The sequence below is a fragment of the Hibiscus syriacus genome, unplaced genomic scaffold (assembly GCF_006381635.1).
Source record: "Hibiscus syriacus cultivar Baekdansim isolate YM2019G1 unplaced genomic scaffold, ASM638163v2 tig00110895_pilon, whole genome shotgun sequence".
Lineage (NCBI taxonomy): Eukaryota > Viridiplantae > Streptophyta > Magnoliopsida > Malvales > Malvaceae > Hibiscus > Hibiscus syriacus.
In genome coordinates this window covers 3837211-3850814 of record NW_024062903.1, presented here as the reverse complement: position 1 = coordinate 3850814, position 13604 = coordinate 3837211, and the positions used below count along the sequence as shown (strand labels likewise).

The 13604-nt window shown below is 37.7% G+C and overlaps 1 protein-coding gene across 1 annotated transcript in view; it reads left to right on the top strand.

Moving 5' to 3' along the window:
- Positions 1–13604, top strand: part of LOC120146006 (isoleucine--tRNA ligase, cytoplasmic-like) — a 29331-nt gene that overhangs the window by 13335 nt on the left and 2392 nt on the right. Inside the window, exons 8-23 of the mRNA XM_039159676.1 lie at positions 3781–3878; positions 4823–4901; positions 5105–5263; positions 5732–5821; positions 6114–6247; positions 7006–7165; positions 7627–7710; positions 7862–8074; positions 8417–8542; positions 8660–8797; positions 8930–9033; positions 9118–9181; positions 12438–12526; positions 12654–12795; positions 13130–13193; positions 13312–13379. Coding sequence (XP_039015607.1) covers positions 3781–3878; positions 4823–4901; positions 5105–5263; positions 5732–5821; positions 6114–6247; positions 7006–7165; positions 7627–7710; positions 7862–8074; positions 8417–8542; positions 8660–8797; positions 8930–9033; positions 9118–9181; positions 12438–12526; positions 12654–12795; positions 13130–13193; positions 13312–13379 — 1812 coding nt within the window. The remainder of the gene's footprint in view (positions 1–3780; positions 3879–4822; positions 4902–5104; positions 5264–5731; positions 5822–6113; positions 6248–7005; positions 7166–7626; positions 7711–7861; positions 8075–8416; positions 8543–8659; positions 8798–8929; positions 9034–9117; positions 9182–12437; positions 12527–12653; positions 12796–13129; positions 13194–13311; positions 13380–13604) is intronic.

The window sequence follows — 13604 nt, the reverse complement described above, 5'->3', positions numbered from 1 at the left end:
TTTCTCAACTGTTTTCCTAAGATTTCACAGACTTCTTTCGATCTCTATGTCTGATCATAAACCGGTTTTGCTGGAAGATGTTTGTATAAATTGGGGCCCAAAACCTTTTAGATTCTTCAATTATCTTTTGCAGGAGCAAGGCTTTGATGATTTTGTGGTTAATCTTGTGGCAGTTGAGAAGAATAAGAGGAATTTTGGGGGAATTTTCAGAATGCTTCAAAACGCTAAAAACCAGATTAGAAGGTGGCCTGGAATCAGCAATGTTGGGCTGTCAGACTCCATTTCGGTTCTTGAAGGGAAGATAGAGAATTGGGAAAGGAAGTCGCAAGGTGGAATATTGTCCAAAGGGGAGTGGGATCAGATGGTAGAATGTAAAAAGGAGTTGTGGAGGCTGTTAAGGAATGAGGAGAGCATCTGTTGTCAGAAGTCCAGGAGTAGGTGGATTAAGGATGGGGACAGAAATACGAGGTTCTTTCACTTGAATGCTTTGACAAGAAATAGGATCAACACTATTCATTCATTGAAAATTAAGGGAGAATTTATCTCGGACTCAGGAAAAATTAGAAGCAGTGTGTTCAATTTCTTCAAGACGGCTTACAACACTAATTCAGCAATGGAGGTTGAGTGCATAAATATGGATTTTGCACAACTTTCTGCAATTCAGAGTACAGCTTTGGAGGTGGAATTCTCTGAGCAAGAAGTGTGGGAAGTAATCTCTTCTTCGGATAGTGCAATAGCCCCTGGCCCGGATGGTTTTACCATGGGTTTTTATAACAAATATTGGGAAAATCTTAAGGAGAAGATCATGAGTTTTTCTCTGATTTCTATCAAGGTAAGTCATGGGAGCATGGAGTCAATCATGCATTTATAACCTTGATTCCTAAGAAAGGTAATCCCGAGAGCATTGAAGATTATAGACCCATTAGTCTTGTAGGCAGCTTGTACAAAATTCTCTCAAAAGTTCTATCAAAAAGACTTATTTCTTGTATCAAGGATATCATTAGTCCGTCTCAGTTCGCTTTTATTCCGGGTAGGCAATTGTTGGACTGTGCTTTTTTAGCTAATGAAGGAATTGATTTTTGGAGGAAGCAAGGACTTAAAGGGGTGGTTTTCAAAGTGGATTTCAGTAGAGCTTACGATACTGTTGAATGGCAGATTCTTCAAAGGCTAATGAAAGAGATGGGGTTTGGAGAGAGGTGGTGTTCTTGGATCTTTCAATGTATCTCTACAGCTTCTATTTCGGTTCTAGTGAATGGGTCTCCTACTAAGGAGTTTTCTATTGCTAAAGGCTTGAGGCAAGTGTGTAGCCTTTCTCCTCTTTTGTTCAATTTGGTCGGGGAATTACTTCATAGGATGTTGACTAAAGCAGTGGATTTGGGTTTGTTCGAAGGTTTCTGCTTTGGTAAAAATCAAAATTCATTCTCTTTGTCCCATCTTCAGTTTGCAGATGACTTAATTATTTTTTGTCGAGCATCAATTACGCAGATTCATAATGTTAGAAGAATTTTGAGGATTTTCAGCTTAATGACGGGGCTCCATCTTAACTTAGCTAAAAGCAAACTTTTCGGAATTAATGTGGAGAGTGACATCCTTGAAGATTGGGCTAAGGAGATTGGTTGTTCTATTGGTTCATTTCCCACGGAATATTTAGGCCTTCCTTTGGGGGCGAAAACGAATTCGGAGAAGTTATGGGATCCGGTTATTGTCAACGTTAATAAGAAATTGGCGGGTTGGAAAGGTGCTTCTTTATCTATGGCTGGTAGATTGGTATTAATAAAGTCGGTGTTGTCATCCTTACCTATTTTTTACCTTTCTATTTTCAAGATGCCTTCTTCTATTTGTCAGAGGTTAAATTCATTGATGTCGGATTTTTTATGGGGGAGTAGGGGCGACAAGAAGAGAATGCACTGGGTGCACTGGGATTATGTATGCAAGCCGTTGAGTGGAGGAGGATTGGGAGTGGTGGATCTGAAGGTTACAAATCGAGCGTTATTGGGCAAGTGGGTTTGGAAGTTTGCCAATGAAAAGAATTCGATGTGGAAGAAACTATTATGCAGCAAACACAATGTGAACTGTCATTCCATGGATATTAATAGTGCTTGCTTTCGTAAAGACTCTTGGATATGGAGGGGAATTGTGAATAACTATTTAAAGGAGGATGTCATTGGAGGTTGCCTTAGATCTCATGCTAAGCTTCAAATAGGTAATGGTAAATCTATTTCTTTTTGGAGTGATACGTGGATAGGGGATTTCCCTTTAAAACTTCGGTTTCCTAGAATATATGCCCTTTCTTCAGATAAATTGGGTAAGGTAGCTGATTTTGGGAGTTTCGATTTGTCTGGATGGGTTTGGAATATCAAGACCAGGAGGAACCTTTGTGATTGGGAGGTTGAGCAGCTCGTTGAGTTGTTGGACACCATAAAAAATATTAAACTAATGGAGCCTTTGGAAGACTGTTTGTTGTGGGTTGGTTCGGGTGATGGGCAGTTTTCTGTTAAAGCATGCAGGAATGCTTTGTCAGTTCCTCTTAAGGACTCAGTTCAGTGGGAAAAAGTCGTCTGGCAGGGTTTAGTTCCTCCCCGAGTGGAGACTTTCCTTTGGCAATTGTCACATCAAAAAGTAGCTGTGAGAGTGGAGTTGTTGCGAAGAGAGGTTGATTTAGGGGAAAACATTCTCTGCCCGCTGTGTAATCAAGAGGTTGAATCTATTCAGCATCTATTTATTCATTGTCTTGTATCCTGGGAACTATGGATGAAAATTATTGGGTATTGGGGTATTCGGCTTGCTCTGCCGCAAGACCCTCCTAATTTACTCAGTTCGTGGGCCGAATTGAGGCCTTATTCTGCTATATGGAAGTTTATTCCAGGGGCAGTTTTTTGGTCCATTTGGAAGTTAAGGAATGAGATCATCTTCGACAAAGGAAAGTTGGACAGTATCTCTTTGTTTTTCACGGTTCGATTTAGAGTAGCTAAGTGGTTTGTAGCCAAGTATCCACTTCTTTCAACTCAGGTTGATTCCTTAATTGGGGACCCCTCTGTGGCTGACAACCTTTCAGACTCTAAGGTTTTGGTCAGTAGTGTGGTCTGCTGGATTCCTCCTCCACTGGATTTCTTTAAGATGAATGTGGACGGGGCGGTGAGTAGTGTGGGGATGGTGGCAGGTATTGGGGGAATTCTAAGGGACTGGAATCGGGTTGTTCTGACTTCATTTTCAGTAAATGCAGGTCTTAATACTCCTATCCTAGCAGAATTGAAGGCTATCAAGAAAGGCATCGACATCTTTGTTTCATCTGTATGGGCTTCGAAGGGTAGGCTCATTATTGAAAGTGATTCAAAGACAGCAGTGGATTGGATTATAGATCAGAGTTCAGTCCCTATTTACTTGTCTAACTTTGTGAAGGACATTGTGTCTGCTATTTCTGGATATCAGTTCATTATCAGGTGGATTCCTAGGTGTTGTAATTGTGAGGCGAACAAGCTAGCGAAGGAGGGGATTGGCTGATTGTATTACTTTTAGTTGGTGTGTATGTCTTGGAGGGGAGGTCTTGCAGGAGTGTATCAAGTCTTATGCATTTTTGTAGGAGTGTTTTTAAATTTTATGTAATGGTACTATCATTAATAAATTGATGTACTCTTTTCCTCCTTCTACTAGAGGGTCCTTGCCTTAGGGCAGTGGACTTCTTTTAGGGAGGTTTTTAATGAGGCATCCTATTCCTATCAAAAAAAAAAAATGCACTTGTCTTTCTCCATAACTTCACCGATCTCATCCTTTATTTCTCAGGCAAAAGGCAGGCTTGTTAAGCATGGAACCTTTACACATTCCTACCCTTTTTGTTGGAGATCTGATACACCTCTTATTTATAGAGCTGTTCCCAGCTGGTATGTCTGGTTCACTCATATTCAGAAAGAATAAAATCCTAGTTTATAGCTTTGCTAAATAAAAATTTAAGTTGCATTCAGGCATAACTTCATTTTACTTCCCTTTAATGACCGTTTTGTCCTGCCTTTTCTTATATATATATATATATATTGCAAAATCAACTTGTATGTAAATTTCAGTTGTTGGCTCATTTAATTATCGATCCTGTTGATGGTAGCTTTACATACATGGTTTTGGTTGACTTGATTCTTCTGGAATCATTTCAGACATGCCATATGCTTGTAAATCCCTCGAGGAGCATTAGTTGACAAAGGGTGTTTCCATGGAAAAAATGTTCATCTAATTAAGCTCCTGATAGTTGAATTTTATGTGTGCTGTAAACTTGATCATTACAACTTCTTTTAAGTTGAATTGCAGTTTCCAGAAATGGAAGTTTATCCTATGAATGGTTTTTGAGTTCTATGTCAGTTTGTGCATAAATAAGCAATTTTGAGTTGGTGCAAGCATTTTGTTTCTTTATGGGATGGACAAGTAGGCTGCAGGCATTGATGATTTTTGGACGTTACATTTTTTCCTTTCTTCCTGTGACAGTTTTTTGTTGAACAGGGAAGATGGTATAAATTGAGACATGTTGAGCAAAGAAATAATTTGAAGTTGATCCCTGAATATGAAAAAGTTATGGAGAGATGGAAAGGATTTACAATTTCGGTGGCATAAGTTCCACATACTTTATTTTGTGGATGAAGGCATTTTAAGTTTTCTTTGCATCAGGAAACTCATGCTTTTAAACCTTATATAGTTGGCCATTAATTAACTGGTTTTTCGCTTGTTTCTACATTGTGTATTTACCTATAAGGAACTTTTGATATCTGTATGTATATGGACTCTGGAAATTATGTTCTTGCTTCTTTGTGTTTTTTTAGTTCTGTATCATATGTTATAGGTTTGTGCGGGTGGAACAACTGAAAGAGCAATTATTAGACAACAATAAACAGACTTACTGGGTACCTGATTATGTGAAGGTTAGATGAACTTATTAAATGCCTGTTGATATTCTTCTTTTTACTCCATGCTCTTTCAATTGTTCTGCTATATTCATTCTGTTCGCATGGGTCTGGATTTTGCTCAATGAAAAGCTTAACAATGCCTCAGAGGCAGGTCAAATATTTATCTTTTATTCATGTTTCTTTTAGAATGTGACCTTAGTGCTTTTCTCATTCTACAGGATAAACGTTTTCACAATTGGCTGGAAAATGCAAGAGACTGGGCTATTAGTCGTAGTAGATTTTGGGGCACTCCACTCCCTGTGTGGATTAGTGAAGATGGTGAGGAAGTAATAGTCATGGATTCCGTTGAAAAACTTGAAAGGCTTTCTGGGGCTAAGGTTTGAATTTCTTTTTTCTTCTCACTTTTCCCATGTCTAAGATGTTATTCTTTAGGAAGGTAGGTGTTGATGCCTTGATGGCCTCTTTCTATTTATTTTTGTCCCTTTTCTTTCTACCTTTGGTCCTCCTTTTCTCCTTGGCTATGGATTGTCATGATAGATTTGAAACTTTCCTTTTTCCATACTTACCATTTCATTTATGTAGTTAATTTCAAGCATTTTCTGAAGTTCTGAATGGATGATTATTCTACAATTTGTTTCACTTTGCATCATTCCTGGTACCACCTTATTATTTTAGCTGTGGGACCAGGGTCCAGTAAATTTCTTTTTGTATTGATTTCTCTATCGTGTTCCCGTTTTTCTATTTATGTCTCTTGGGAAGTATTACATTGTATATTTACTTTTGCTATTGCAAATATTTGGCTCAGCAGTTTGTGGGTTTGTGCATAATTTGATTTATTATTTCAGGTCTTTGATCTCCATCGTCACAATATTGATCATATCACTGTACCTTCTGCCCGTGGTCCAGAGTTCGGTGTGCTGCGACGCATAGACGATGTAAGGTTACTGAGTTTAGGGTTATTATTAGTAACCATCAGATTCTATGTTGCTGAATGCTGATCTAGTGTCCAATCCCATCTTTGAATTTGATCAATTTTAATTTTGAGGTGACTGAACGTTGTTGGAGTTAGTAATTTTTAGATGCATCTTATGCTAAACACCTTCATTTGTTAGTTCCTATTTTTTTGTCTTTATGCTGCAGGCGCCTGTAGCATTAGTCTTTTTCACAGTTTAATTATGCTGAATTTTTGTCCTATCAAAAAAAAAATTATGCTGAATTTTTTTGCAGGTATTTGATTGTTGGTTTGAGAGTGGGTCAATGCCTTATGCTTACATCCACTATCCGTTTGAGAATATTGAACTTTTTGAGAAAAATTTTCCTGGACATTTTGTGGCTGAAGGACTGGATCAAACTCGTGGATGGTTTGTTCCCTACTGTTAGATCTCTTTTTCATTGTTACTAGATTTTAGAGTACATGTGGATTGAGTTGATCTTATGCATTTTGACCATTTTGCAAACCAAATGAGCTAGCCCTTGAGTTGCTGAATTTTCTTGATGATTTTTTTTGTTTGAATTTTTTTTTATATGCTTGATTAATATCGAAGCATTTTCCATTTTCTTGTAACCCTTTTAATTTTTCTTTATTGGAAGTGGTGTGTGGGTAGATGTAACAATGTCGGAATTTAGATTGCCATCTCATTCAGTTAGTTACCGAACTTTGTTCTCTTCCGGTGACAGGCCTTTCTCTTTTTAGTTATTGTTTTCCTCTATGTTACTTGGACTCAGGTGTAAGTGTCCGGCACTGAGTATGGCTAGATTTTTGTAAGTTTTTCTATTTATTTGAAGGATCCTTGGAGGTCATATCTCCATATCCAAGTGTCAGACACGAGTGCCGGGCACGGGTACTTCATGAAAATAGAGTCCAACAACATATATTTTCCTTTTATACTGCTTGTACTCATTTTCAGCAGTTCTGTTTAATTTTTATTTTTCATTTCTTGCTGATTGCATTTAGGAGGGTAGATTTGTTTCATATTTTGATTCTCTGATGAGTATTCATTATTAGGTGATGATTTGATTAACCTTTTATGTGAAACGATTTCCTCGTGTTTAACCCTAAAAGAAACTTTGTGACTGAAGTTTGGTTCTGAAACTTTTTTTCTTTCGTTTAATCTGGTAGGTTTTACACTCTCATGGTGTTGTCAACTGCTTTATTTGGGAAACCTGCATTTAGAAACCTCATTTGCAATGGCCTTGTCCTTGCTGAAGACGGAAAGAAGATGAGTAAAAGATTGAAAAATTATCCTTCACCCATGGAAGTCATTAATGACTATGGGGCTGTAAGTCATTTGCTGTATATATATACATTTTTAAATTGTTCACTACATTCAGGCTAGTTTCTCAATTCTCTTTTTCAGTCACTGTCCCTCTCTCTCTCTCTCTCTCTCTCTCTCTCTCTCTCTATGTATATATATATATTAGGATCCCGTTACACTGTGTAAAACTAACGAGTTTTACACTGATTTACAATTGTTGGATTAATAGAAATCAACAGCGGAGGTTATATTTACAGGTTACAGGTTAAAATGGGGAGTGAAAATGGGGAGGTAGTTACAAGTTAAAGAAAAAATAAAATTTTTAAATATAATCTCAGTTTGATTTCTATTAATCCAATTGTAAAACTCATTAGTTTAACATTGTGTAAGTGGAGCCTACCCATCTCTCTCTCAATATATATATATATATATACATATACTAGTTACATGAACTTTGTTCCATTCATCATGTCTTAATCTTACAGGATGCTTTACGGTTGTACCTTATAAACTCTCCGGTTGTTCGGGCTGAGACCTTACGTTTTAAAAAGGACGGAGTCTTTGGTGTTGTGAGTATTTTCTGTTAATTGCTTGTTATGCACCAGCTCTTGCTTCTCAGGAGATTTTTTTTATCATCTTATTGTTTCCTTATATTTAGTTTTTGGTGTTCCATATTTCTGACATGCATTTTCTTAATCCCTTATCTTTATATCTGCCCAGGTCAAAGATGTCTTCCTCCCATGGTATAATGCATATAGGTTTCTTGTTCAGAATGCTAAAAGACTTGAGTACGAGGGTTCTGCCCCATTTGTTCCTATTGCTGTCACTGTTCTTCAGAAGTCGTCGAATGTGCTTGACCAATGGATAAACTCTGCAACCCAAAGTCTTGTTCACTTTGTTCGAGAGGAAATGGATGCGTATCGACTTTATACGGTTCTGTCTATTAACCAACATAACCTTTTGGAATTTTTGCGTATATATCAATATGAGAAACCTTGAATTTAATACTGAAGTCAATTTAGAATTTTTGGCAACATATTTCTAGGTTTTGATTTAGATTTCACACTTTTGTCGCACTTTTAGCATTCAGAGTTGGCATCAGCTTAGCAACTTTGATGGTCCATACCAACTGATTCTATATTGTAGTTTTTGGGAATATCATTACCATAGCACATTTGAGATACCTTCTTTCAATATATGTTATACAATAGTTTGTTGTTCATCGATTATATCACTCTGTAAAACTGAAAAGAATTTGTGTCTATACTTTTTTAGGTGGTTCCATATCTTTTGAAGTTTCTTGACAACCTCACAAATATATATGTGAGATTCAACCGTAAGAGACTGAAAGGCCGTACTGGAGAGGAAGACTGCCGTATGGCACTCTCCACTCTTTATAATGTATGTATTATTGTTTCCTTTCTTTAATGGCTGTTTATTGCTTCTAATCTGCTATTATGCATTCAGTAACGATCACATCACTATTTACATGCTTAGAAATTTGTACGATGGTTTTAGGTACTTCTAACTTCATGTAAAGTTATGGCCCCCTTTACACCGTTCTTCACTGAGGTTCTTTATCAAAACATGCGAAAAGTCAGTGATGGAGCAGAGGAAAGCATCCATTATTGTAGATTTCCTCAGGAAGAAGGAAAGGTATTGTTCATTTTTGTTGTAATTGTGCTAATATAGTCTGGTCTGTATAGTTGATTAATGGTTTATTCTTAATTATAAAGTTGTATCATACTACTATAAATTTTGCTGATTTAAATGGCATTGGTGTCCTAGAGGGGTGACCGAATTGAAGAAAGTGTTACAAGGATGATGAAGATTATTGATCTTGCCCGCAACATTCGTGAGCGTCACAACAAGCCTCTCAAAACACCTTTGAGGTCTGCTTATAAGCTGTCTCTTGCTGATAATTCTCATACATGTTTCTGCTCTTTCTGTAGTCTCATTCATTCTTTGTAATTTAGGGAGATGGTAGTTGTTCATCCAGATGAAGCCTTTCTTGATGACATAACTGGCAAATTAAGAGAGGTTCGTGAACAGTGTGGAAACTTTAGTTCTTTTTCCTTAATTTAAATGCCTGTTCTGCTTGTTCTCTTTGTTATTCATTGGCAGCCATTACCTAGGTACAAAATACTTGAGTTTCCAAAGAGGCATTCAAGGTTTCTTTATTCTATATATATTATACATGCACACATTTAATTTCAAATGGGAAAAATGTAAAGGGAATACTAAGAAAAGGAAAGTTGTTTCCAAATTGTTTGGATTTATAAGTAGATGATGCAGCCAGCTATAATAGATGATCCTTTAAGTAGAAACGAGAAAGTGAGTCAAATGCATGGAAAATTTCCCTGTAGCTTAATGGAAATTAGAATTAGAATTGATCTAATGTTATGGTTATTATTATTTTAAGGGTAAAGTACACAAATTGTCACTAAACTATGCTGAAATGAACTTTTGGTCACTGAAGTTTCTTAATGGTCATTAAACTTATTGAACTGTTAGAAAATGGTCATTGCATGTGATAAAATAGTGGTAAATTTCAATAAGTTTAGGACCATTTTGTAATAGTTTGATAAGTTTATTGACCATTTTGAAACTTTCAAAACTTCATTGACCAAAAAGATCATTTCGACATAGCTTACCTTCTGTTTACTTTATTTTTTGATAGAAGTTGGAGGTCTCATTAAAAACTCCCTTCGTATTCGTTCACATACTGAGAAGTATGTTAATGAACATTGGAAGGTAGAAAAGAGTACCTCATATTTTATTAATGATAATACCCAATTCAAATATAACACGGAAAATCCTCCTATGGTGATATACACCATTACAACAAACACCTTAAACTCTTAAATCCTCATCCAAAGCCACAGTCGAATCACCTTATATCTAATTACACCTCCAGCAATAGGATAAAAAACAACGCAAAAGAACATAATACAAAAGAAAAGCAACACCTACAACCATATAAACTAAATCAAAGCCACAAATGGAGAGACGAGATCTAATGAGATTCGTCTTCTTCAGGAGCCCAAGAGTTTGGTTTGAATGAAGGCTCTATCTCACGCACCATGATCTTGAAAGAGTTGTCACCAACCTTCAATTCCAATGTCGCATCAATTCTTGCCTCAGATTTTGTGAGGACTTGAATTTTTGCCCGATCAAAGGATGATGGTGACTGACAGCTTTCGTCGATTGCTAGTAAATGACCTCACTTATCAGCAATGTTCTTGAAAGTATCCCAATTCCATGCGTGAAAAGGAACACCCTCGCATACTAACCATACTCGACGACAGTCCATTACCAAACTCTCTGACCAAGCTTCGACTCTGGAGAACCACTTTGCGAGAGTCTTTGATTTTTCGATCTTCACACTACTCAATGAAGCAGAGTCTTCGAAAACCATTAATACCGCATTTCCAGCTTCTCTCATTAAGGAGAAGCCAGTGAGGCCCTTCGCATGCATTTGTCTAGCGAGATGACCGATTTTGATAAAGTCTTTGCACCACCCTACTAGACAATTGCTCGACACGTGAAGTTTTTCTTCATCTATAACGCCTTCAACTTCATAAATATCCTTCCTCGAATCACCTTCCATCCCGAAATTGCGATGACCAACTGTCGAAGACTTTCTCCAATAGGAATGTCGAGGTTTGAATTTAGTGAAAGAAACACCAATTTTGCTGCCGTCGATATGAGAACCATTCATATTTGAGATCGCTCTCCTTGCTTCATCGATTGTTGCGAAGCGAATGAAACCAAAGCGAACTCCTTTTGAATTTTTTTTATTTGTAATAAAAGCATCAAGTACCCGACTGTGGGAGCAAAATAAAGATCCAAACCTCTTCCAATGGATCTTCTCTGGTAAATTTTCAATAAAAAGCGTGTAGCATCCAAACTTATCATAACACAACCCATTTGTGGTGGACGCCTTGGCTCCCTCGTGGACACCATCAACTGCAGACTTTTCATCACAACACCCAGATTTAACAGGCACATGAATACTAGGAGATGTTGCAGAAGCTGGATTTGACACTGGTAGTACCAGAGGAACAGAATCTGTAACTATTCCTCTTTTAACAACAAGATTCTTCCTTGCCATCTCAATGTGCAAAAGGGATTTCAGCATAGCATCAAAAATCAATTCCTGAAGCGCATCCTTGGCAGCAACTGCAAATTTTGCATTTGAGAAGAGAGCGAAACCCTTAGGCTTTTCTCCCTTGTAGCTCACTTGCGGAGCTTCAAAACCTGGAAGCCATCTCAGTAGATTCTGCAGCTCTCTCTCTTTGACATCTTCAGGCAGACCCATAATGAAGATAGTACGAACCTCGTCATGATGAGAAGGGTGAGATGGCATAGAAGGTGTGGCTGCAGAGGGCGGAGGAGCATAGACCGAAGGTCTCTGCTGGAGAAAAGGTTGTAATCCAGCACCCGACATGTGATGAAACTGTTGAAGTTAAAAATCCAGTGACTTGACGAATTTCCAGGACGCACGCCCGGCGATGGAATGCTATGACTGCCGGCGAAGAAAAGAAGGGTGTAGGTGATGAAGAGATTCCAACAGGAAGACCTTGAGTCTGAGGAAAGAAGAAGCTACGCAGTTGTCCTTCAACCAACCGTCAGAGATGGTTTAGATCGGGAGAACAACTTGGCAGAACCAAGGCTTGTTATGTTTTTGACTAACCGGTCAAAGACTTCTCAGATGAAGGCAACGAAGTCTGGACGCTAGTAGATGTGATTAGTTCGAAAGAGAACGGCGAGCCTAGTGGAATGAGGGTGAACTGGAGACGGACGCCGGAGTAAATTGGTGAAAAATGGCGTTTAAATCTGCGCCGATTTAATGACTTTCTCGTAAATCTGATCTGGAAAATGGAATCAGAGTGAGGAGACGATCTTCCTGAGGAAAAACGGCGGTGAACGGATGACGGAGTGTGGCGGCGGACGTCGGACGGCGATGATAAACGACCGCGGACGGCGATGGTAAAGATGAAATGATGAATGAAAACAAAAACACCTTGAACCAAGAGAGAAGTGGGAGCTTCTCTCACTAGGTTTGAAATTCAAATTTAACCTTTTCCATATTTCATATATCATACCGATACCTTCTGTTTACTTTACCCTTATTTAAATGCCCTCCACTTTGTTTGACTCCCTTCCCAATTGTTTGTTTCTCTTTTCTTGGTGTGCTGATCATGAAATTAAAATTTATTGGTTGGTCAATGTTTTCCATGCTTTTCTTGTATCTGATTTTTCTCGTCTTTTTCCCCATGTACTCTTCACGTAGTATGTTCTGGAGGAACTCAATATAAGGTCTCTTGTTACATGTAAAGACACTTTGAAGTATGCATCTGTACGTGCAGAGCCTGATTTTAGGTATGCAATTTGTTATTTTGTCGTCCCCTTTATTCTCCACTGCCCCCTTCATTCAATTGAGAGGAGCAGGGAGGGTATCGACCTAGTTCGAAACCTTATTATTTGCTTACTCTATTATTTCTTGCAGCGTATTAGGTAAGCGACTGGGGAAATCTATGGGAGCTGTTGCCAAGGAAGTTAAAGCCATGTCTCAGGAAGATATCTTAGCTTTTGAGAAAGCTGGAGAGGTGACTATTGCTTCACACTGTTTGAAGCTGACAGATATTAAGGTATGCCAACTTATGCTGGAATGTGCAGAGTTATTCTGCATAGCTTTTTATTTAATGTATTTATTGTATTTGTTCTAATTGTTTGCTGTCTCTTTTGTTTAATCTTTTATATTGATGCATCTAAAGGGATCAATTTAAGTGTCTAGCTGTTTTGTTTTTTGTGTTTTAAACTTCTTGGCTCTTATCAATGCTATACATTATTGAATAAGAGGTGTAGGATACCTCCTCTCAATTGCTTAAAGTTTTTACAATAATTTGATGTTCTTAGCCAAGAATGGTGTTGGTAAAGATGCACTGAGAAAATAAATGTTTTATTTGTTTCGAAAATGTTCAGCTTGTGCGGGAATTTAAACATCCTGATGGCATGACAGATAAAGAGATGGATGCCGCTGGAGATGGTGAGGTTTATTAATGTCATTCTGATTGGTGATTTATTCCTATTGAAATGGAGAAGTATCTATCTTTCCCATAGAGTGATGTTATGAAAATACCTTTTTCCTTGCATTTCTGTCATAGGTGATGTTTTGGTGGTTTTGGATTTACGGCCAGATGAGTCATTGTTTGAAGCTGGTGTTGCACGTGAGGTAAATAAACATCAATGCTAATATCAACATTAATTCTAATTAAAAAAAGATGTGGTACTTATCTTCTTTCTGTTCCTTTTGATTAGCAATTGTGTTTGTTGAAATATGATGACTTATATTGGATGATAATGCCAGATCACGGTTAACTAGATTTGTTTCTTTATTATGGAGAAAGCGAGTTGAAATTTCTTTTGGTAATATTTCTGATGCATTGAACATTTGAAC